Source organism: Sprattus sprattus (assembly GCF_963457725.1).
Source record: "Sprattus sprattus genome assembly, chromosome: 1".
Classification (NCBI taxonomy): Eukaryota; Metazoa; Chordata; class Actinopteri; order Clupeiformes; family Clupeidae; genus Sprattus; species Sprattus sprattus.
Window position 1 is genome coordinate 49,559,057 of NC_137920.1, and position 21,657 is coordinate 49,580,713.

Sequence of the window (21,657 nt, forward strand, 5' to 3'; positions counted from 1 at the left end):
ACGACCATGGATTATTCACAATAACGTGTGAGTGTCATAATACAACATTACATAAAAATATTTTCTACGTCATCCCTCTGGCACTCTGACATGTACATTATGGACCTTTATTATGGATTGTGTGTGGGATAGAGAGAAGTGCAGAGAGCCAGAGAAAGAGAGGAAAGTCTTTGTGTGGGGGATGCTATTTTGCCCCTGCCCACTTATGTTGATATGACGACCACTATCAGGCCACTGTTCAAACCCCTCTCATAAAAGCTCTCTGAAGGAGATCTAACACAGCAGGAAATCAAAGCACTGTCACCTCTGAATTTAGTGAAGTGGAGCATGACGGCAAAACAAAACAAACAAAGGATAAAATACACTGGGCTTTTCTCAAAGGTAGTCCAGACAACTCCGAGAGTAGTGTTAATGGAAATTAGTCTGTTTATGTGTAAGAACATTTGGGAGAGATCATCACTGAAACATCAGAGCTTTACAGACCACAACAGAGAAAAGAATTATAGTGATAGTGTAAGTAGTGAAAGAGTAGTGAAAGAGGTGCTGCTAGTTCCAGCACAATTGATTGGGTCTGTTTTGTGGGAGTAATAATATACCACTACTAGTTGTATAACTGTTACCCATTACTGTTATTTATCTGTTATCTATAGGGTGTCATATTAATAATGTAATAAAGATGCACTAATGAGCCAACCAGTCCTTGCACAACAGCCATATAGATGAATAAAAGGTTATATTATGAGACACATGTAAAATACATCCTGAAGTATTTCTTGTATGACGTGGCTTTTTCTCTGTCTTTTCGTCTCTCCACAGATGCAGCCCCAAGGTCTCTTACACAGCGGTCAAGCCCAGGCCATCTTCCACACCACTAACATCCCACAACAAGGTGCCGTGAGCTACATCCAGCAACAACCACAGCAACAGCAGCAGCAACAACAACAACAACAACAACACCATTCCCAGACTCAAGCAGGCAGCCTATCAGACTTCAGGAACTTGCTCCAGAGGTAGCCACGCCTCCTGGGGAAGGAGGGGCTTAAGACTGCATTGAGCACTCAGTCAGGGGTAAGGGGTGAAGGGTGAAGGAATGCTGGCAAAACAAAAACAAAACAAACTAAATCAGTTGAGAAGACGTGTTGGACTCTACTCCGTAGAGGATAAAGACAACCGTGCTGTCCTGTACAACAAACCAATGTCATGAAGAAGACAAAGTCCAGTTGTTTCTACGGTGTTGGCCTTTGACCTGAGAGACTCATCCCCTGGATGCCCATTTGCCCTGTGTGGTCAAGGGTGCAGAGAGGGGGGGGGGGGGGGGGGCTGCCATACTCACAGGGTTAATGGCTGCTCCATGCAAAGGATCTTGGGAGATGGGTGTGGCTTGCTTTGCACATGTGCAGAGGGTGGTGCTTTCTTGTTTTCTGGTGCTCTGGGTGGCGGGTGGGGGGGAATAGTGAGGGAGCGTAGACTCCTCTCTGATGCTGATGTTTGACAGAGAGGCAAAACTCAAGCCTAAGAAGAAAGTAAAAGAAACAATATGAGGAGAGAGACGGCAACATCAAGATGTCACTTTTAAAGGAACAAACAAAGAATCAAATGTTTGGTTTGGTTGATTGTACGGATCGCGAACTTGCACAGAAAGGAGATGAGACAGGTCAGATGACAGCTAATAATCACAGCCCATTACAGCATTAAATCGCCTAGTTCTCATATGCACAGATGCAAAGTCACATGCCAATAACAATCAGATCACTGCTACCCCTGTCTACCCTTAGCAGACCTGACAGACTCCACTCCAGTCTAGACAATCAGTTGTGAGGAAGAGGGATCCCACCTTTGCTATTTGCCTTGGGTCATCTATCATGTCCCATCACTGCCCCCGGACATGTTGCAGTAAAACACATCACTGAGGTATCATCTATAGGATCGTCTATAGGTCAAAGAGAGATTCATTTTCAGCCTACACTCAAACAAGGTTCAAGGTAACTTGGAAACAAGTCATAGGAAACGTATTGTCTCCAAATTATGGGATGAGATTGAATTATGGGATGAGATTGCCATTTCTTATTCCAGTCCTTGTTACTCAGATTGCAGTGTGTGTGGCCTGTCACTTCAAACAAACATGAAGCACACAACATACAAGCATCTAGGGATGCACCGATACCAGTACCTGGCAACATCCTTGTACTCATAAATATTCCCAGGTATACACACACACTCACACCCAAATTCACACACCTCAGCACACACCACTGCCGTCCCATAACTCCTCTCTACACAGCAGCATGACTGAACATGGCAACATAACGTTACACTCAAGGCTGCGGTAAGGAGGGATTCTGTAATTTGTTGCTGCCCTTTCAGAGTTGCCTACTGGAAACAGTTAGTAGCAGGATTTAATAACTTGGGGAAAAACTCCCCCTCGTACTCATTCTGAGGGGATCTGGGGTATCGGTGCATCCCTACAAGCAACTGCCCAACAAACAGGAACACAAAATAGTGAGGCTCTGTGAGGACATGATTTATTTACAAACATGTCTCCACAATACAGCTCTTCAAATGGTCCCTGTATTCATATTCAAGCATAGAAAACGATCAGCTTGTGTGGATGATGATAATGCACAAACTGTAGGCCTAAGGCCAGTTGCAGTGCAGAATATCATACAACACCTCTGCAGTTTTTTTCTGGTAGTTTGAATGCAACTCTCTCAGTATTACAGGAGTATAATGCTATAGTTATTTATTGATAATGTATGACTCAAACTTACATTGGGACTGGAAGCACATTCATCATTGTTTGTACAAGCTTTTTTAACACCCTACACTTTTGGAATTGTTGGGATGCACCATTTCTGTGTGCGTGCGTGCGTGCGCGTGTGTGTGTGTGTGTGTGTGTGTGTGTGTGTGTGTGTGTGTTTTTTTGTGTGTATTTGTGTGTATTTGTGTTTGTGGGATCAGGATTTGAATATGCTCCCTTTTTGCTGTCAAGGAACAAGCCAGGTTAACTTAATCAGAGACAATTGATGTGAATGACAATCACAGGATTTAATTTTTACACACTTATAAACACTTCTTCACAGTGGCACTTTTTATTAACCCTTATTTCCAGAAACACTCTGACATGTCTCTGAAGACTATTCTGTCAATGGAAATGTGTAAACCTTTAACCAGTCCACATATTGAGTGTGCCCTCATGTATTCAAGCTGGAAAAAATAGGCTTTAACTTTGTAAACTGTTGACTGAGCCAACAGATACATTTAGGACCTTTGTCCCTTTAAAGCTGAACAGTTTAAAGTGTATAACGACCCAAAACAGAGGTTTTGTCCCAAAATGGCACTCTGGATTCAGCAGCCTTGGTTGGCCACACTGTAAAGTTTTAGAAACATTTTGACAGAAAGGTGGAAAACAAATGGGATTTGACTAGAGGAAAGGAAATTCAGGACAAAGGAAGAAAAGAAAGAGGAAACAGAATGGCCCCTGATGGCTCTCACTGTCTCCAGTGGCCTGTCTGGTGGGTGTGAGACTGCTGCCATGACCTTCGCACCAGGCCAGCTGTGGAGGACTCGGCTCTCTCCCACCTTCCACTTTCTTAAGCGTCACACTTAAGATGACCGGTGCTGCTCTTTTTGAAAAAAAAAATGAAAAGAGGAAAAAATAAAAACGTAAACATAATAGCAGCGAAAACAAAAAATAACACTAAAAGATTCACAGTATGTGCCGTTTGACCCTTTATTATGTGCAATGTCAGTTTCAAAATGAATGTTTAATTTCTACTTTTTTGAAGTAATGTCTTATAGGTTTCTGTGTATTGACATACTAAGAGCAAGATCCGTGGTAGTATACAACCAATGTACTGTGTAAATTAAATGGAAAGTATTTTTGTATGGAAAAAAGGTATCCTTTACATTCCTTTGACAATGGGTGGGACAGTGTTGTGTAAACGTTACACAACCACATGACGGCTGGCTGAGCACAGGCAGTTCAGTTCCAGCCGCTTCTCTCATGGCTTCCCCCCTCTCTCCTAACACCTGCAGATGTGTCCCCAGAACACAACTGTAAAAATAATGCTATGGTTTCTCCTTGAAGCCTTTCAGGGGTGCTGTTTTCAAAAGCATTCCACATGAACATAGTTGAGGGTCATGTGTTGAGAGACTTCACTTTGGACATAGTTGAGGGTCTTGTGTTGAGAGACTTCACTTTGCAAGTCGATAGCCAGCTGTATTGCAAAGATCTGTTTAAGTCATATGGTTTATTCGGGTCAGACAAATGCAATCTAGTGACCAAATGAACAAAAACATGAACGATATTTTTGAACGGCAGAACACTTGATCATTAACAAATTCATCTCAGTCATCAATATTTCTCATCGTCAAAAACGCAATTTCAGACTAGCCGACACAGCACAAAAAAGCAGATGAAAAAATGTACTGCTCTGTGCATGTTCTTGGGGCAGATATATGTGTCTGAATCTTAAGGTACATTTAAAAGCTTAAATTGGACAATTTGGGCAAGAAAGCACTCTCAAAACAATAACTGATCAGGTGATGACAGGTCAACCAAACTTGAATAAAACTATAGTTGGAGAGATAAAGAACAAAATTCTTGGTGACATTCTTCATCAATCTTTGTGCTTTCGAGAGGGCTGATGTTTGCATGTTTGTCACCCAACTGTATTCTCTGAATCGCAGCAGAGTAGGTCCCCTTCTTACTCTTGCCACACAAACCTTTCAGCTCTTCAAACCTCACAGCTCATCACTTTGGCCTTGCGTCTCTGATCAGCTGCACTGTGGATTCAGTTCACTTTTGTAAAATGTATTTTTGCTGTGAGCAAAAACTCTTGGTTTGACACTGGCACCTCCGTAATCTGCAAAACATCGCAGGTCTGCCATTAGCACCTAGTCAGTTTGTGTTCTCTATACATCTACATGCAGACATATTTTGAGTTTACTGACCATAACTGTTTCTTGGTTAAAGAAACTCAAGTGAAAGAAAACAGTGAGGGTGCCGTTCCCTTTTACAAACCTTCAACGACTGAGAGTGTCTAAGTTGTGTCAATGACAGAAACCTTTCATTTGGATATCTGTTCTGTGTTCAGTTCTCAAAGTTGCCCTCATTTCCCCTACTTCATCAACTGATTTCTGTATAAAGGAACGTTTTTTTTTTGTGGTGTGCATTTGGTTTTGTGTAAAAAAAAAAAAAAAAAAGCTCCCTGTCTATCTATGCTACTTGTGTTTGTCAGTTGTGATGGCATTATAAATGCAATGGTACTGATTCCTCTCTCTTTCTCTCTCTCTCTTTCTCTTTATACTTCTCTTAAAACACCTCTTTGTGAAATGGTTGTGTGGAGCTGCACTCTTTTGTTTTCTTGTCTTTATTTTTCACACTCTGTATTTGCCCCTGCATCTCCTCTACTGTTGCTATTGTCTGTTTTCTGGTTTCTAATTTGAAGGCCTCCGGGCTCCGTGTTGTCCACTCTGCCTCTGCGATAAGAAGGGGTGATGTGACCCAGTGTTTTCAGATGGGGATTTGAATCAATGCATCCAATCCAGCAGTACCAGGGTAGAGGAAGAGTAGGAAAAACAAGACCTACCCGAATGGCCATTTCTGTTCATTTGAAACAGAAGAAAAAAACATTGAAGATATTGTAATATAGAATGTACAAAAATGTTTAGAATATATAGTTGTTTATTTTATAAGATGTCAAATAGATTGAAATACATTTATATACATTATATGATTCAAAGGTTAAAAAAACAGAAGTATTTTGTAACAGAATAATTATTGAAGTGTCTTACTGGGGGAGGTGAAGTCTTTCTTTTCTTTAATACAGCAGTGGGTGTTGCACAGTCAATGATATTGTATGGCTTTTACATTTACCATCAAAATAAGCTTTAACATATTGTTAATATTGTTTTAAAAATAAATTAATAAAAAGTTTACATTCTGAAACACCATGGATATTAATTTTGTGATAGTGATATTAAATTATTTTTATTCCATCTTGATAATGTGGTATATAAAAATAAATATTTTTAAAAACATCAGTTCTCTTCATTGGTGATATCTTTTGGAATAAAATTAATCTGTCTGTTAAATGTGCAGTGTGGAGGCAGGCCTAACCTGTTAAAAACAAAGTGACGGAAGGCCCACTCATATGCCTACACACATAGATGGTTCTTGTATGTTTGTGACACTAGTAAAATTTAAAGGGCAAATCTGCGCAGTTTTTAAATTAGCAAAGACTTCTTGGGCTATTCATTTTGGCCTAAAAGGTCATTCATGAAGATTAGAATGTTAGAACGTAAAAAAATGTTAAAACGACATGCCACCAGTAGGTGGAAGCACTCAACGTCTTCCTCTTCATTTCTACGACAAGAATCACGAAGAAGGATGACGGGTTGGCGCCATTGTATGTTTTCAACTAACGATAAAAACAAGAAGCAACTGAATCAGTACGAGATTCAGAGCAGAAACTAAATGAATGAAAGTTGTTATCTGTCGCAAACCTGTTTTCATGTTGATAATAGGCTAGTTAACGAATTGTCATTACTAGTATTTTGAAAGCTGTACAAAGCGAACGAATTGGCTAGAGATAGCTAGTTTGCATGCTGATGTCATGGAAATATTTTGCCAGCTGTAACGTTACACAGAAAGATTTAGCAATTTGCCCTGCTCGCTAATGCTGTTTTAACATTACGTCACATGGAGTTGACAGATCAAACTCCGTTGAGTAAGTCTAACGTTACAACACAAAACTCTGCTCTGCTGTCAGCATTGGAGCAGTTAAAATCATCAAGGACTACTCGACTGAAAATTAACAACCCTCTCAATGTGGCGGTCATTTCTATCCAGAGGTATCTGGCGCAAAGTTGCTTTGGCAATAAAACCGATAGTTGTACCGACGTTTACACGTACGATCTGACTGTGACAGATGGGGCATGGAAAGTAAAATGTAAACTTCCAACAACTCTACATTCTTTGCTGCACAGAAATATTCTTCGTAGCGGTATTGATGTTCGTATTCTGGAGTTTGCGATCATTTATGACGAGAGGAGGTTAGGGCAGAGTTTTGTGCTGATAGATAACCTTGAATGCACCTCAGAAGTGTCGGATGTTTTTCGGTCTGCCAAAAACCTAGATGCTCTGTCAGTTTGGACAAATAACGATGCTCGAATGCTCTCCTTCATCCAAATGGACCTTCCCCTCGATGCGGGTCGGAAACATTATCTTTCGCTCTGGAATAACGAAGATCCGCATGGCACAGTCTGGTCTCCAAACGATTCGCCAGTTGACGTACTCTTTGACGGTAAGCAAATATTTTGAATTCAAGAGTTGATATTAAGTTACTCTGTGAGGGCAAACAAACTTATTTCTTGATCCTCTTTTTTGCAGTGTCAAAAATCTGTCTGGTGGCAGATCTGGAGTCTTTCTATGTCAGAGGGAAACCCCCCCGTCCACTTCTCATAAGAGTAATGCACAAATCCCGCTTGAGATACTATGGAAAACCAACCAAAAATATCGACTTTCCATTTCAGGTACAGCTTCCCATTCTTATATGAAATCCCAGATACAGAAATAGGCGATAAACAGGCTATTGTCGTACTGCAACAGTTTTCTAAATCTGTAGCTGTATATCTTGCATATAGATTTTCACCCCTCAAATGTTTTCACTGGATTATGCGGCCTAATGTTTTAAGACAAGGGGTGCGTACTTATACACATCTAGTTCTGACATCAGTACATTATGTTGACAAAAGCCTTTTTTTGTAATGAAATGTCATGCTTTCCTTTTTCTGTCCAGGCCTACTTCGAAGTGGCTGACCAGAGTGGCACCATATCCATGGTTCTCTGGAATGAGCTGTGTGTGGAGTGGTACCACAGGCTTAATGTTGGAACGGAGGTCTACCTCAACCGCTACTCTCTGAAGAAAGCCTACCAACAGCGCACCCGGCCTCAAATGAACAACAGTCACATGGTCTTTCACTCCACCGGTAGTGTTACTTTTTGTTCACAATCAAGACAGGTTATACGTACAGCTTCTGTAGGCTTAATACATTCCCTAATACTAAATTGTTAATAGTTGAGATATTTCAAATACTGTGTGTCCGTGTTGTGATGGGTTGCTCTACAGAGGTCAGCCTGAACCCAGAAAATGCAGTGATTTCTGTGATCCCTCCAAGGAAGGTGCAGCCACAGTGGTGTCTACCTGAGGTCTCCTACCTCTTTCACACTAGGTACACACTCCAGGTCTCCTACCTCTTTCACACTAGGTACACACTCCAGGTCTCCTACCTCTTTCACACTAGGTACACACTCCAGGTCTCCTACCTCTTTCACACTAGGTACACACTCAAGGTCTCCTGCCTTTTTCACACTAGGTACACACTCAAGGTCTCCTACCTCTTTCACACTAGGTACACACTCAAGGTCTTCTACCTCTTTCACACTACGTACACACTCAAGGTCTCCTGCCTCATTCACTCTAGGTACCCACTTGAGGTCTTCTGCCTCTTTCACATTAGGTTCACACTCAAGGTCTCCTGCCTCTTTCACACTAGGTACACACTCGAGGTCTCCTGCCTCAATCACTCTAGGTACACACTCAAGGTCTCCTGCCTCATTCACTCTAGGTACACACTTGAGGTCTTCTGCCTCTTTCACACTAGGTACACACTCAAGGTCTCCTGCCTCTTTCACACTAGGTACACACTCGAGGTCTCCTGGCTCATTCACTCTAGGTACACACTCGAGGTCTTCTGCCTCTTTCACATTAGGTTCACACTCAAGGTCTCCTGCCTCTTTCACACTAGGTACACACTCGAGGTCTCCTGGCTCATTCACTCTAGGTACACACTCGAGGTCTTCTGCCTCTTTCACATTAGGTTCACACTCAAGGTCTCCTGCCTCTTTCACACTAGGTACACACTGCTAATCATTCATTTCTGAACAAGCATGCAGTGGAGATGTTGTGCTAGAGAGAGGTTCTGTGTATTCATGCATCACTCTGTCTTGTTTAGGAACTGCCTTTCTCTTATCTCATCTTAAACATCTATCTGAATCTGTTGAAGATGAGGAATGTTCAGCTGTACTTGAGTGAGTTTCTTCCCTTTGATGTGTAGGTCCGAAATTGAGAACTTGGCCAATAACACTGTCATTGATGTCATCGGCCTGGTCACCTTTGTTGGCCGTACAGAGCGAGTCAGGAGTCGCGCAAACACAGGTATGGCACTTTCATTGTTTAGCTGTGCATATTTAATCTATGTTTAACATGTGTTTAAGGCTAAAATGTTGACCAGAAAAATGCAGGCTAAGCACCCTTCATAAATGTGGCCGTAGCTGTTCGCTTTTGAACGCCTGAGAGGGCCGGTGGAAAGAGAAAGAAATTTGTGAATTTGAATTTGTGAAATGCTCTCTCAATTGTAGCCGGAGCAGCTACTGAATGTGTGATGGGGTGTTCATGTGTGGTTGGTGACGGAACGTTTCTGAGCAGGTTTCTGTGTTGTTTCTCCAATTCTGGTGTCAGTTCCTGAGAGGTTCTGGACGTATCGGTGGGTCCACGCCGTGGATGGAACATCAAACTCTCCCTTTATCCTTGAGATCTTCTCCACCTCACAACCAGATATGTTCAACAGTATCCATCCAAGTAAGCTCCTTCCCTGTCTCTGCTTATTTCTGTATTATCAACTGGACTTTTCATAGTTCTACTGCTTTCATCCTAAACTAATCCATCATGAAATCATATCGCTGTGTTGTTCCCCTGTCTCCCTATTTTTGACACTTGATGTCTTGATTCCCCTCCAATTTGACCTTCCTCTGTCTCAGTGGCTCTTCTAGTGTGCACCCAGATGAGAGTGTGTTGTAATCTGGGCTCTCATCGCTACTTAACGTCCAGTGCAGAGACCCAGATCTTCACCACAGGTGAGTTAGGACAGTCAAGCTGTTTACCCAGGGCCCGGGTGTCCCAGCACTTCTGCTGAATGACCACCTGGTCTTTTTAAGACACATTAACCAGCTGTTTGAGACACTCTTTAATATTAGGGTAGAAGTTGATAATAGCGTGATGCACTGGCTAAATGTTATCTGTAGGCTGCAAACTGCAGAGTTTGATCTGAAATCTGTTTTGGATGACACTGAGTCCCATTGCCTCACATTGCCATTGCAGAATATTTACACTGATCATTGACACTAGCTAAGGTGTTTAGACACAGGCAGTACTTTAATGGTGAGTGTAAAATGGGTCTCCGATGCATGTGGAAGTATAACAACTAGAAGCAAGACTTGAAATATCTTAGCGCAAGTAGCTCAGTTTTAAGCACCATCCCCCTCAGGGGTGCAGAAGAGTGGATGCATATGAATGTATTCACTAATCAGACTGGACATCTGTGTTGTGTTGCTACATGTACTTAGAGTTCAATGTAGCGTGAACCATTTATTTGGACCTATGCTAAACAAGATTGTATTATACATGTGAGCCATGCGCTTGGGATCTAATGAGTAATGCTTTGAATTAAAGAAGTGTGACATGAGTGAGAGTGGGGTTGGTAAAGGATAACCCCACTCATGGAATGTGTCTTGGCCAATCAGAAATCAATACATTGTTTGACCTGAACTAACTTGTACAATTGAAGCAATCTAGCTGAAGCAGAACTGACAGAAGCCTGAGTATTAATTGTAGTCTCTCCACTCAAGGCTATCACAAGAACCAGCCCTACCAGTCGCAGCCCAGGGTGAAGGCCTTCATTCAGTGGGTGAAAACGCAGAAAGATAGAGACATGCTCACCAAGTGCACAGTCGGAGGCTACTACTGCTGCCCCAATCCCCAGCCCACCTTGGCCCTCAACACAGACCAGAGCTCAGGTGATAAACCATGAGTTGGGTTTATGATAAATAAGACACTCAGTTGGCCCTCAACCCAGACCAGAGCTCAGGTGATAAACCAGAAGTTGGGTTTATGATAGATTAAACACTCAGTTGGCCCGCAACACAGGTGATAAACCAGGAGTTGGGTTTAGGATAGATACATACTCAGTCGACAGCGCTAGCAGTTGGAAGCAAACTAAATTGGTGTGAGGGTATACACAGTGAGGAAAATAAGTATTTGAACCCCTACCGATTTCGCAAGTTTGGCCACTTGCAAAGAAATGTGTGATCTAGAATTGTATTGGTAGGTGTATTTTAACAGTGATAAACAGAAAATCAACAAAAAAAAATCAGAAAACTGCATTTTATAACATTTATGACTTTATTTGCATTTGATGCAAAAAATAAGTATTTGAACCCCCAAGCAAACAGCAAGAATTCTGGCTCACAATGACCAGTTATATCCCCTCATGCGGTATAAGTGATCATTCGAAAGGTGCAGAATAACCCCAGAACTACACAGGGGGAGCTTGTGAATGGTCTCAAGGCAGCTGGGACCACAGTCACCAAGAAAACCATTGGCAACACACCACGCCGTAATTTTTTGAAGTACTACAGCACTCGCAAGGTCCCCCTGCTCAAGGAAGCGCATGTACAGGGCCATCTGAAGTTTGCCATTGCACACTTGAATGATTCTAAGGAGGATTGGGAGACAGAATGTGGTCAGATGATGCCAAAATCAAACTCTTTGGCATCAACTCGACTTGCCTTGTTTGACAGGGGGGAATGCTGAATATGACCCCAAGAGTACATCATACCCACCATCAAGCATGGAGGTGGAAACATTATGCTTTGGGGCTGTTTCTCTGCCAAGGGTACAGGACGACTCCACCGCATCAAGGGGACTATGGATGGGGCCATGTAACGTGGAATATTGGGCTTGAACCTCATTCCCTCCCATTGAAAACGCAACCTTAAAGATTTGGAGAGGATCTTCAAAGAGGAGTGAACCAAAACCCTCCTGAGATGTGTGTAAACCTGATGACCAACTACAAGAAACGTCTGACGTCTGTGCTTGCCAACAAGAGTTATTCCACCAAGTACTAAGTCTTTTTTGTCAGTCAGTTTTGCTAGGGGTTCAAATACTTATTTTTTGCATCAAATGCAAATAAAGTCATAAATGTTATAAAATGCATTTTTCTGGATTTTTTTGTTGATATTCTGTTTCTCACTGTTAATATACACCTACCATTACAATTATAGATCACACATTTCTTTGCAAGTGTCCAAACTTGTGAAATCGCCAGGGGTTCAAATACTTATTTTCCCCACTGTATGAGGGCAACTAAAATGCCCTTTAGTATTAAGGTATGCACAGTTTGACACAGTTTACATTTTGATTTCAGTTTGTTAAATGGTTTTAGTATGGCTTGATTATGTACATCATTCATAAGACAGTCGTATGTGTGTGGAGCATGCACATTAATATGTTTTGTGTGTAAGGTAGTAAATTACATTTTGCAGCTTCTACAGTAGTAACACAGCACACATGAGGAATGACTACATTTATTTCTTTATTTAAAATAATTCCGCTAAATCAACAGCCTCAAACCAACTGTCTTGGTTTAGCAGAGCCCCAGATACTTGCTTTGGAAGAGCTGAAGGGGGTGGTAGAGAGCCTTCAGTATCGTGAGCATAAGAGGGTCATCATTCAGGGCCATATCGTGGCCGTGAAGTACCATACCTGGCCAACAGGAACCACAAGTCTTACCCAGAATGCACCACAGCAACAACAACAGGTGAGCACAGGCATCCTGCATGATGGCACAGTAAGGACTCCTGACCTGGAAGTGCTGGGCATGGCCTAAACAGTAAAGGTCACAGGCAGTGTTGGGGGTAACGAGTTTCAAAGTAACGGACGTCAGTAACGACGTTACTATTATTGGTAACGGAGTACAATAACGCATTACTCTCAAAATATTGGTAACGTCACTACTTTACTAGACCTCAGTAACGAGCTTTCCTGCGTTACCCAAGCCAATTGACCTGTCGCTAAGCCCCGCCTTTCGAACGCAGACGGGCCAATGGCAGTTTACTAACAGCTGCACTCGGACATTGTGAGTTTACAGCTCCATAGGATAACATTAGAGGCCGTGATTTTTCGGTTGTTTTATGAGCTTTGTGGTAATGTAGGTTCAACAAAAATGGCCAAACGATGTGCTTGGGGTAGATACAACACTGATACGAGGTATCATGAGAGGATAGGCAATGTGGTATATTGTATCTCATTTCCTAAACGAAAACAAGACCGGTCCAAATATCTCCGGTGGATTAAGCTGTGGCAGACCACACAGTGAACGCTACGTTCATTAACTTTCTGCCATACTCTTGTTAGGTTGGAATTTTCCTTTGCTAAAGCAATCAACTAAGCCTACATGATAAAAGGCATACTCTTTCACCACTGATGTTATGCTAGGCTTAGGCAAGTTATCTCTGGTTCAAACTAGCTAACGTTAAAGATTCACTAGCTGCGCTAGCGTAGCTTTGTCAGTTATGGGACAGTTTGTTAAAAATCGGCCATTCTATTAAACAAACGATATGCACAAGTATACATAGGTTTAATAATGGATTAACATGACAACGTGAACGAAACACACGCATGCCGTTAATTAACAAGGTTACAATAACAAGCTAGACAGTTAGGACCATATGGTTAGGACACTGTCCTGTCAGGGGCAGGTAGGTTAATGCTAGTTACTAAACGTAGGTCTACATTCATATGCCTTCCAGATTAGTTAAATTAACTGAATGTGAATTCATTGTATCTTTCCCATGCGGTGCATGAACAATGCTGGTATTGGATGTATTTATCTGCAATCGCGATGACCGTGAGTTGAGGCTTCTCCCTCTTGCATTGAGCTCTGTAAATTCTCGCCTCAAATTTAAGCTTGTTATCCACCATATCGAGTTTTAAATTGTATACATATCCCTCCATTGCATAATTAAGTCCCTTTTGAAGGCTTCTAGGCGAAATCAGGTCCTTTTGTCTCCAAAAGTTGTCTAGAGCCTCTTGGGATATAGTTTTGTCACTGATAGCTGCCATTGTAAACTCTAGTCAGCTCTGATAACGTGTCCGAGTTAGCAACAGTCACAATGGGGGGCGGGGCTTAGCGATTGGTCAATTGACCCTTCCGCGACCACTCCCCCAAAACGGTAACTGATCAATCATAGCATAGCAACGGTTACTAAGCTCGGGACCTCAGTCAAGCGAGCCATTTCGATGAATGGAAGTCTATGAGAGATACGTCTGCTCGAGAAGAGAAAATGAAACGTTGCGCTTATGGAGTGTGTAATTCTGATATCCGATATCCAAAAAGGCTGGAGGGAGGGGTAAAATGTGATCCCTTCCCGAAACCCAAGACCAAGAGAGAGAAATGCATGCTGTGGATCAAACAATGTGGACGACCCCCCCCCATCAGCTGAATGTCAGCAACATAAACAGAAGCACCTACGTTTGTTCCAAGACGCTATGTCGCTAAAATCTGCCCACTGCATCGAAAACGTGAGAACCCTTGCTTAAAATACGAGTCAGTTTTACCACCTTACATGTTTGCGTAGCGGCGACTGTGTAGATAATAGAACACATGAATATAGCTGGAATGAACCTGTTAGCCTTAGCATTTGACTGTCTACAAACACGGCATGTAATGTCGTGGTTGTAGCCTTCATAAGCATATTGCAGACCCTTTTGCCTGCTTCGATCTGAGATCTTGCCGTTTTTCCAAAAATGGCTTTTGATTTCTTTGGGTAGAGCTGAAATTGACACGATTGAAAACATGTTGCCACGCCATTCATACCAATGCTGAGAACCTGGGAAACGTGAATGCTTGACTGATATAGCAAGCGTTGCTAAGGGGGGCGGAGTTTGCGGAAGGGTCAATTTTTGCCAGTCCGAAAAGTTCTCTTTTAGTGGCGCGTGCATGCTTCCTGCCTGTGTGCTTGTTTTGGCACCGTTGCCACAGAGACCGATTTGAGTGACGTGGCTGCTGGTGCGGAGAAGGAGAGAAGCGGGGAAATGGATGAGACGGAGACGGAGACAGGAGGGTTCAGCCAGTAGCGATATTCTCATTACTTTAACTTTGTTGCTCGAAAGTACAAAAATATGCGTGTTAAATGCACTATGTGTCCGATTGAACAACATAAACACTCATACAGATAAATTAACAGCAAAATGATTGTATAAGCATAGAATCAGAACGGCAGAAAGGCAGGACGTCAGATCACAGTGACAGGCTGTTTTTTCTCATTAAATGTGAAGGTTGAGATATTCATGACATTTAATTCAGTCTTACTGGTGGTCCTTTTGTAATACCAACAGACACTTCGTTGTGGATAAGTAAAGCCTATGTACTGTTCTCACTACGTGTTTAGCATTACATCGCATACGTTTCTGGATAACAGCTGTTGCCATTTCCACGAGACGAACATTTGAATGATGTCAAAGTAAAAGTCCAATACTATACTGTGTTCGTTTCCATAACAACAATACAAGCAATATACATTTGCACACCTGAATAAGCAGAGGGCAGAACAGCCAAGGGTGCCAATAATTGTGGAGGGCACTGTATTTGGACATTCACAGTTTATGTTGAGTGACTTTGAGTATGAGCTTTTCTCTTAACCCACTACAGTGATTCCTACAACAAGCTGGTTTTGTTCTCAGGAGTAGGCCCCCGTTTGGTTTAGTGGAGTCTCATGTTTCCAAAAGCCTGTTTTTGGCCTATTTTTTACTGTTGTGTTACTGCTGAATGACCCACCTGAATGTCCCCACCATACATGGCCACTTGTATCCTGTTTGTGGATTTTAAAGTGAGGCATATTTCTTTGGTCAGACAGTGAGGACAGGGTTAATGTCCGTTCAAGTGGATGGCTGAGTTTTATATGCCCTATTGTTTTACATGTTTACAATTACAATACACTATGAAAGGCTAAGAGATGCCCTTTATTGAAAATTAATAAAAATTAAGTGATGAAAGGGCCATGATGTCTGTCCAGCTTTGCGGTAAATTTGGACATTTGCTTAAAAAAATGGAAAGTAAAGTAACTAGTAGTGAAGTTACTTTTCAAAGGCAGTAACTAGTAAAGTAATCTAGTAACAATTTTCAGAAGTAACTAGTAACTTGTAACTACCCCAACACTGGTCACAGGTCATGTCCTTAAGGCCAGCCAGTTATCGTGCTGCCCTCGTTTCATTATTTGTTTCCTATGACTTCATCATGAAGAGTAACAATGTCTTGCATTTTCTTTTCCAACAACAAACAAGTCACAAGTTGCAGCAAAAGGTACTCTCCCTGCCTCCATCCGAGATGCAGACACCGTACCTATACAAATCGAAGCTAAAGACATTCCTCTTTAGTGCATCCTATAGCCAAAAGTAATTGCGTCGACAAACCCATCACCTGCTGCGCTAGCCACCCAGACATATCCGAACACAAATAATGTTTAAAAAAAGTTTCATCTGTGTGTGTGCAGGTTGCAAGTTGCCGGCAGTGTATGTTGCACTGTGAAAGAGTGCTATAACAGATCTCGGGTGTGACATGCAGCTGTCCTCACTCACCAGAACTAAAAAAGAAAAACTTACGACTGATACCTCCATAAGTACACTACCAAACTAAATAACAAATGCCAGCATTACTCATCTGTGTGTGTGCAGGTTACAAGTTGCAGGCAGTGTATGTTGCACTGTGAAAGAGTGCTATAACAGATCTCGGGTGTGACATGCAGCTGTCCTCACTCACCAGAACTAAAAAAGAAAACTTACGACTGATATCTCCATAAGTACACTACCAAACTAAATAACAAATGCCAGCATTACTAAACATATCTTCTCCCTTTCTCTCTCTCTCTCTCCTTCCATATCATATTGCTTATGCTTATAATAACACTGATAAAATAGCCATATTACCTACTGTTAAATCTACCGCCCAAATGTACCTCCCTATCTGTTTTTGAACTTGATGTCTACTAACATAAATGTTCTCTCTCACTTATAGCATGTTCCAATCGCTGATGGAAGTGGAACTATTGCTCCTCACCCCCACCACACTTACTCTACCCAATACCCTATGCTAGCATTTATATACTATACATTATTGCCACCACCGAAATGTTTCTCTGTCCCTACATCCCTTACCCCTGTAACAGTAACCCTATTGGTACAGTAATCTGGTCTTGCCTGTATCATGTATTTGCCACCGGATGTCTGTATACTTACTATGTCCAGCGACCAAATGCTAGCTGTGTAGAACCCAAGCAGATGGGTCCCCCCTTATGTGCCGTGGTTCTGCCTAAGGTTTCTTCCTGCCTAACAGGGAGTTTTTACTTGCCCCCTGTTGCCATTGTGCATGCACTAAGGGGGTTTAGGCTCTGGGCTCTGTTAAGCACCTGGAGGCAATTGTATTGTTATGGCGCTATACAAATAAAATTGAATTGAATTGAACTACTCATAATGTAGTTAGATGATGATATCTGCCAAGAATGCAATTAAATCGTATTGAACTTTGCTGAGGTTGTCGTTGTGGGCATTGATGTGGTTTTTCTCTGCTTAAGCTTGAAGCATCAGTGGGTGTGGCCTCCACCAGTTTGGCCCCCACTGTCGAATCAGAGGACCCTCAGACGGGTAGAGACACCCCCGTCTCCTCTGACAGCAGCTCCAGCTCGAGTGCACCCCGCAAACGCAAAAGAGCACTGCCCCTCAAAAGGTGTGTGTGTGTGTGTGTGTGTGTGTGACAAAAATCAGCAGTTGGTTATTCTGCTTGGTCCATCCTTGCAGACAGTGATAGGTGCATGTTGGGGACGTAAATAGAGAGAGAAAAAGAGACGCTAATGTTCTTTAGATGTAAATGGACCAGACAAATGTGACATTGTGTGTCTGATGCGTGGCGCCTTCTACAGTCAGACTCTTCTGATCTGTTGTGTTGTAGGCAGATGAAACGCCACTACATGACCAGGGCTCAAGCTCTGTCACGGAGGTGAGTGTGAGGACTCTGGTCTAAGGACATGGAGAACAACTTTTGGAAGATATCACGTGTGTCTGTGTGTCTGTGTGTGTATGTCTGTGTTTATCTTCTCTGCTGCCCCATTAGGATTTGGAATATAATCTTACATTTTATAGTCAGTTTTGTATACTGATATTTAAGGATTTACGATTCCAAGTACTGTGTTCCAGTGTGTATAATTGTCTTTTCTAATGCTTGCTTCACCAACTATGCTAGGTTTATATTCAATTCTGTAAAACAGCGGCAGACAATCATGCTGTCCTGCAGTGTTCATGCTGCCTGCAGTCCAGAGTTTTGACTAGACTTTTGTTTTTCCATGGCATCCCTCTCATCTACGTCCTGTTTAGAGAAAGTCCCATTGATGAGCCATCAGAAGATGAAGAAGTAGGTCAGGAGGAGGAGGAGGAGGAGGAAGAAGAAGAAGAAGCGCCTGAACAACACGAACAGCCATCAGAGCAAACCAGTCAGCCAGCAGCCACAGGTGAACATTTCAGTGTTGCTCATTATTCATTTTTTTCTGCTGTAAAGGTCAGTTTTTTGGCATTTGTAGAGGAGCCTACTATTAAAATCAGTTTTGGCATATTTGGCATAGGATTAAACACATTTGTGTTTCTGGATTTCTGCTTGTTACCCCCCTTCACTCTCTCCTGTTTTGTTTTGTTTGTGTTTGTCTGTATGAACAGGGACCAGTCCCCAGAGTAGCACAGAGCAGTCTTCTGTCCACTCCCCAAATGCATCCTGGGAGAGCAGCCTGACCCCTCTGTCCACTCTGCATGTAAGTGTCCACCTGCGTGCGTCTGGAGGTCTGCACCGGGAGAGCGTGGCGGAAAACTTCTGCTTCGACGACCAGGAGCTGCACCTGCGCCAGATCAACCTGCACCCGTCCTGCTGGAGCCCCGAGCTCTACCCGCCGCAGCACGGCACCCACCCAGCCGCGGCCTGCAACGGCTACTACACCCTCACCATACTGGGTAAGAGACACGGCTGTAGGACTACTCCATGAAACATGAGATTGCTGCTACACGCTCAGCATACATGGTAAGGAGTTAATGAGTGGCGCTGAAGGGGATGAGATCTTCCTTAATGGAGAAAGTGCGCAGACACAGTGGCTTCTGAAAGTGCACAGACACAGTGGCTTCTGAAAGTGCACAGACACACTGGCTTCTGAAAGTGCACAGACACAGTGGCTTCTGAAAGTGCACAGACACAGTGGCTTCTGAAAGTGCACAGACACAGTGGCTTCTGAAAGTGCACAGACACAGTGGCTTCTGAAAGTGCACAGACACACTGGCTTCTGAAAGTGCACAGACACAGTGGCTTCTGAAAGTGCACAGACACAGTGGCTTCTGAAAGTGCACAGACACACTGGCTTCTGAAAGTGCACAGACACAGTGGCTTCTGAAAGTGCACAGACACAGTGGCTTCTGAAAGTGCACAGACACAGTGGCTTCTGAAAGTGCACAGACACAGTGGCTTCTGAAAGTGCACAGACACAGTGGCTTCTGAAAGTGCACAGACACAGTGGCTTCTGAAAGTGCACAGACACAGTGGCTTCTGAAAGTGCACAGACACAGTGGCTTCTGAAAGTGCACAGACACAGTGGCTTCTGAAAGTGCACAGACACAGTGGCTTCTGAAAGTGCACAGACACAGTGGCTTCTAAAAGTGCAGACACACTGGCTTCTGAAAGTGCACAGACACACTGGCTTCTGAAATGGCCAGCATTGTAGGAACCATAGGGTGCAACACTGCTAAAAAGATGCAGTTCAGCAAAGTCAAGTTATGCCCATCGTTATCCCTTCATGTGCCATGAATTCATGAAAAATGTAATGTTTGGAGACCTCTCTTAAAGAGAGAACTCTTAGAGACACTAGCTTAAGAAACCTTTAGCTCAGCAAGGTACACCGCTGCCACTGCTTGTACATGGGAAAACCTTTGTGGTAAAATTCACTCACTTTTTTTTTTGCTGAAATTGCTGATTCAAATACTTTAAATTTGACCTCTTGCTTGTATTTCAGGGCTGAACCAGCAGGTGGCAGTAGATGCCCTGTTTATGCCTGTTTGGTCCTCAAAAGACCCCCGGGTAGCCAGCATGTCCTGGAGTCTCCATGACAACAGCCTCCTGTCATGCCTCATGGCAGGTCACTTCTGCCCTTCTCCGAACACTTCTGGATCAACAGACACCCACCGCCCCACCCCAGGTAAGGGCAGTTTTCGGTGGGGAGGTTGGTGCATGAGGTTGACATGAATGCACTTCTTGGCCTATCTTCATGCGTGTCTTGTTTGTTCTCTTCCTGTGCAGAGGAGGTGATGAGCTCGGTGGCTTCCCTTGAACAGGAGCACATGGTGTGTGTGCTGGACATCTGTCTCCTAGGAGATGGGAAAGCGGAGGTGATATGCTCCAGGGTCTTTAGAACCAGGGACATCATCACAGACCAGCAGTGCCCAGTAGAATGACTCATTTTAAGTGGGTATAGGAAGACTTGTGAATTAAATAATGTGCATCTGAATATCACAACCTGATTTTTTTTTAACGTTAAATTAAGGAATGTATATATGTGTGCCATTCTGTCGTCCTTTTATACTTCAGATATACAAATAATATTTGTATGTGTGTAATCCTTGTAAATATGTTAATTTGTTAGTTGGAACTGTAGGACTGCTCAGACACTCTTAACTCTGAAGGCTTTTCAGTACCCTGGGTGCATAAGAAATGAACCGTGCTCAATAAATCCATCTTCAGTAGTCCTTAACAGCAGTTCATGTTCAGGTGGATAAGGTGTGTTGCTATTAGACCTGAATATGCCGAATACTATGATCTAGTGCTGTACATTAGTCTGGAACTAACTTAAAACCAATGAATGACCTCCTACACTGTTTTTGGGGACTCTTTTGTATATTGTCCATATCATCTGCACCTAATACATTTCCTGAGGCTCAAAGTGGATAAGTTGGAAGTTCTATCCCCTTGCAGTCTTTAGGATGGAGGCCAGTGTGTGTCACCCCAGTAGACACCTGTTCTACCAGGGTATAGGTCTGACCTGACTATTAGCACAAGTGCATTGAGATCCAACTCATGGCACCTCATTGCCTCTAGCGTTTGAGCTGCATCTTCTTAGGACTCGTATGCAGTCTCACCTCTATGCCAGCACATGGAACAACTGTCTCATTTCCTAATCACTTGGGAGGAACTGTTCATTATGGCATCGTGCCAGTGTGTCAGAAGTGTATGTGCCGCCATCCTCTCCTATATGAGCTGGAATCAGTTGTTGTGTTTTTGTTTCCCCGGTAACCTAAGCTCAGCAAGATGGACGCTGAAGCTGAAGTCAAAGCAGCTCAAACTGACACCAGCCAAAGTGTTTGTTTGATAAATGACAAAGTCAGTAGACTCTTTCAAATTGGCCATGCAAACTGAGGGTTACTCAAAAACAGCGTTGCATTGTTAAAAGTAACCCAGTTTATGTGCTCTAGTGCTCCTGAATAACTGCACTTCAGAGCACCATATCAACATAGGTCTGGTCTTAATCATGGTTTTACACGTAAATGGTTTTCATAATGATTGGTGTCATTCTGTTTTTATTCTGCTGCTTTCATCTGGCCAGCCGTGCGTTTAGAATGAGTGTGCCTACCAGACTTACAGAAATACTGCTTTCAAAGTAAATAGCTCATTCTTTTCTGTAATTATCAAGTCAGACTGGATTAGCTCTGCCATAACTTTCCCTCTACTGTGACCTATAAA

General features: G+C 42.8%; 2 protein-coding genes across 7 annotated transcripts in view; both read left to right on the plus strand.

The window, feature by feature from the left end:
- The window catches only part of npas2 (neuronal PAS domain protein 2), a 98,452-nt gene extending 97,168 nt beyond the window's left edge, over nt 1-1,284 (plus strand). For all 6 annotated transcript variants that reach the window (XM_080848123.1, XM_080848126.1, XM_080848127.1 and 3 more), the window contains one exon: nt 817-1,284. In XM_080848123.1, the coding sequence (XP_080704249.1) occupies nt 817-1,014 (198 nt within the window). In that variant the 3' untranslated portion in view covers nt 1,015-1,284. The remainder of the gene's footprint in view (nt 1-816) is intronic.
- Nucleotides 1,285-6,626: 5,342 nt separating this feature from the next.
- Nucleotides 6,627-20,375, plus strand: radx (RPA1 related single stranded DNA binding protein; the record flags this gene model as incomplete). Its single annotated transcript, XM_080844709.1, has 15 exons — nt 6,627-7,307; nt 7,394-7,536; nt 7,803-7,992; nt 8,133-8,235; nt 9,121-9,221; nt 9,525-9,644; nt 9,824-9,919; nt 10,691-10,858; nt 12,491-12,660; nt 17,471-17,622; nt 17,845-17,892; nt 18,267-18,400; nt 18,603-18,890; nt 19,937-20,119; nt 20,221-20,375. Exons 1-15 carry the CDS (start codon nt 6,704-6,706, stop codon nt 20,373-20,375), a joined length of 2,655 nt encoding a protein of 884 aa, XP_080700835.1. The 5' UTR covers nt 6,627-6,703.
- Nucleotides 20,376-21,657: the final 1,282 nt, after the last annotated feature.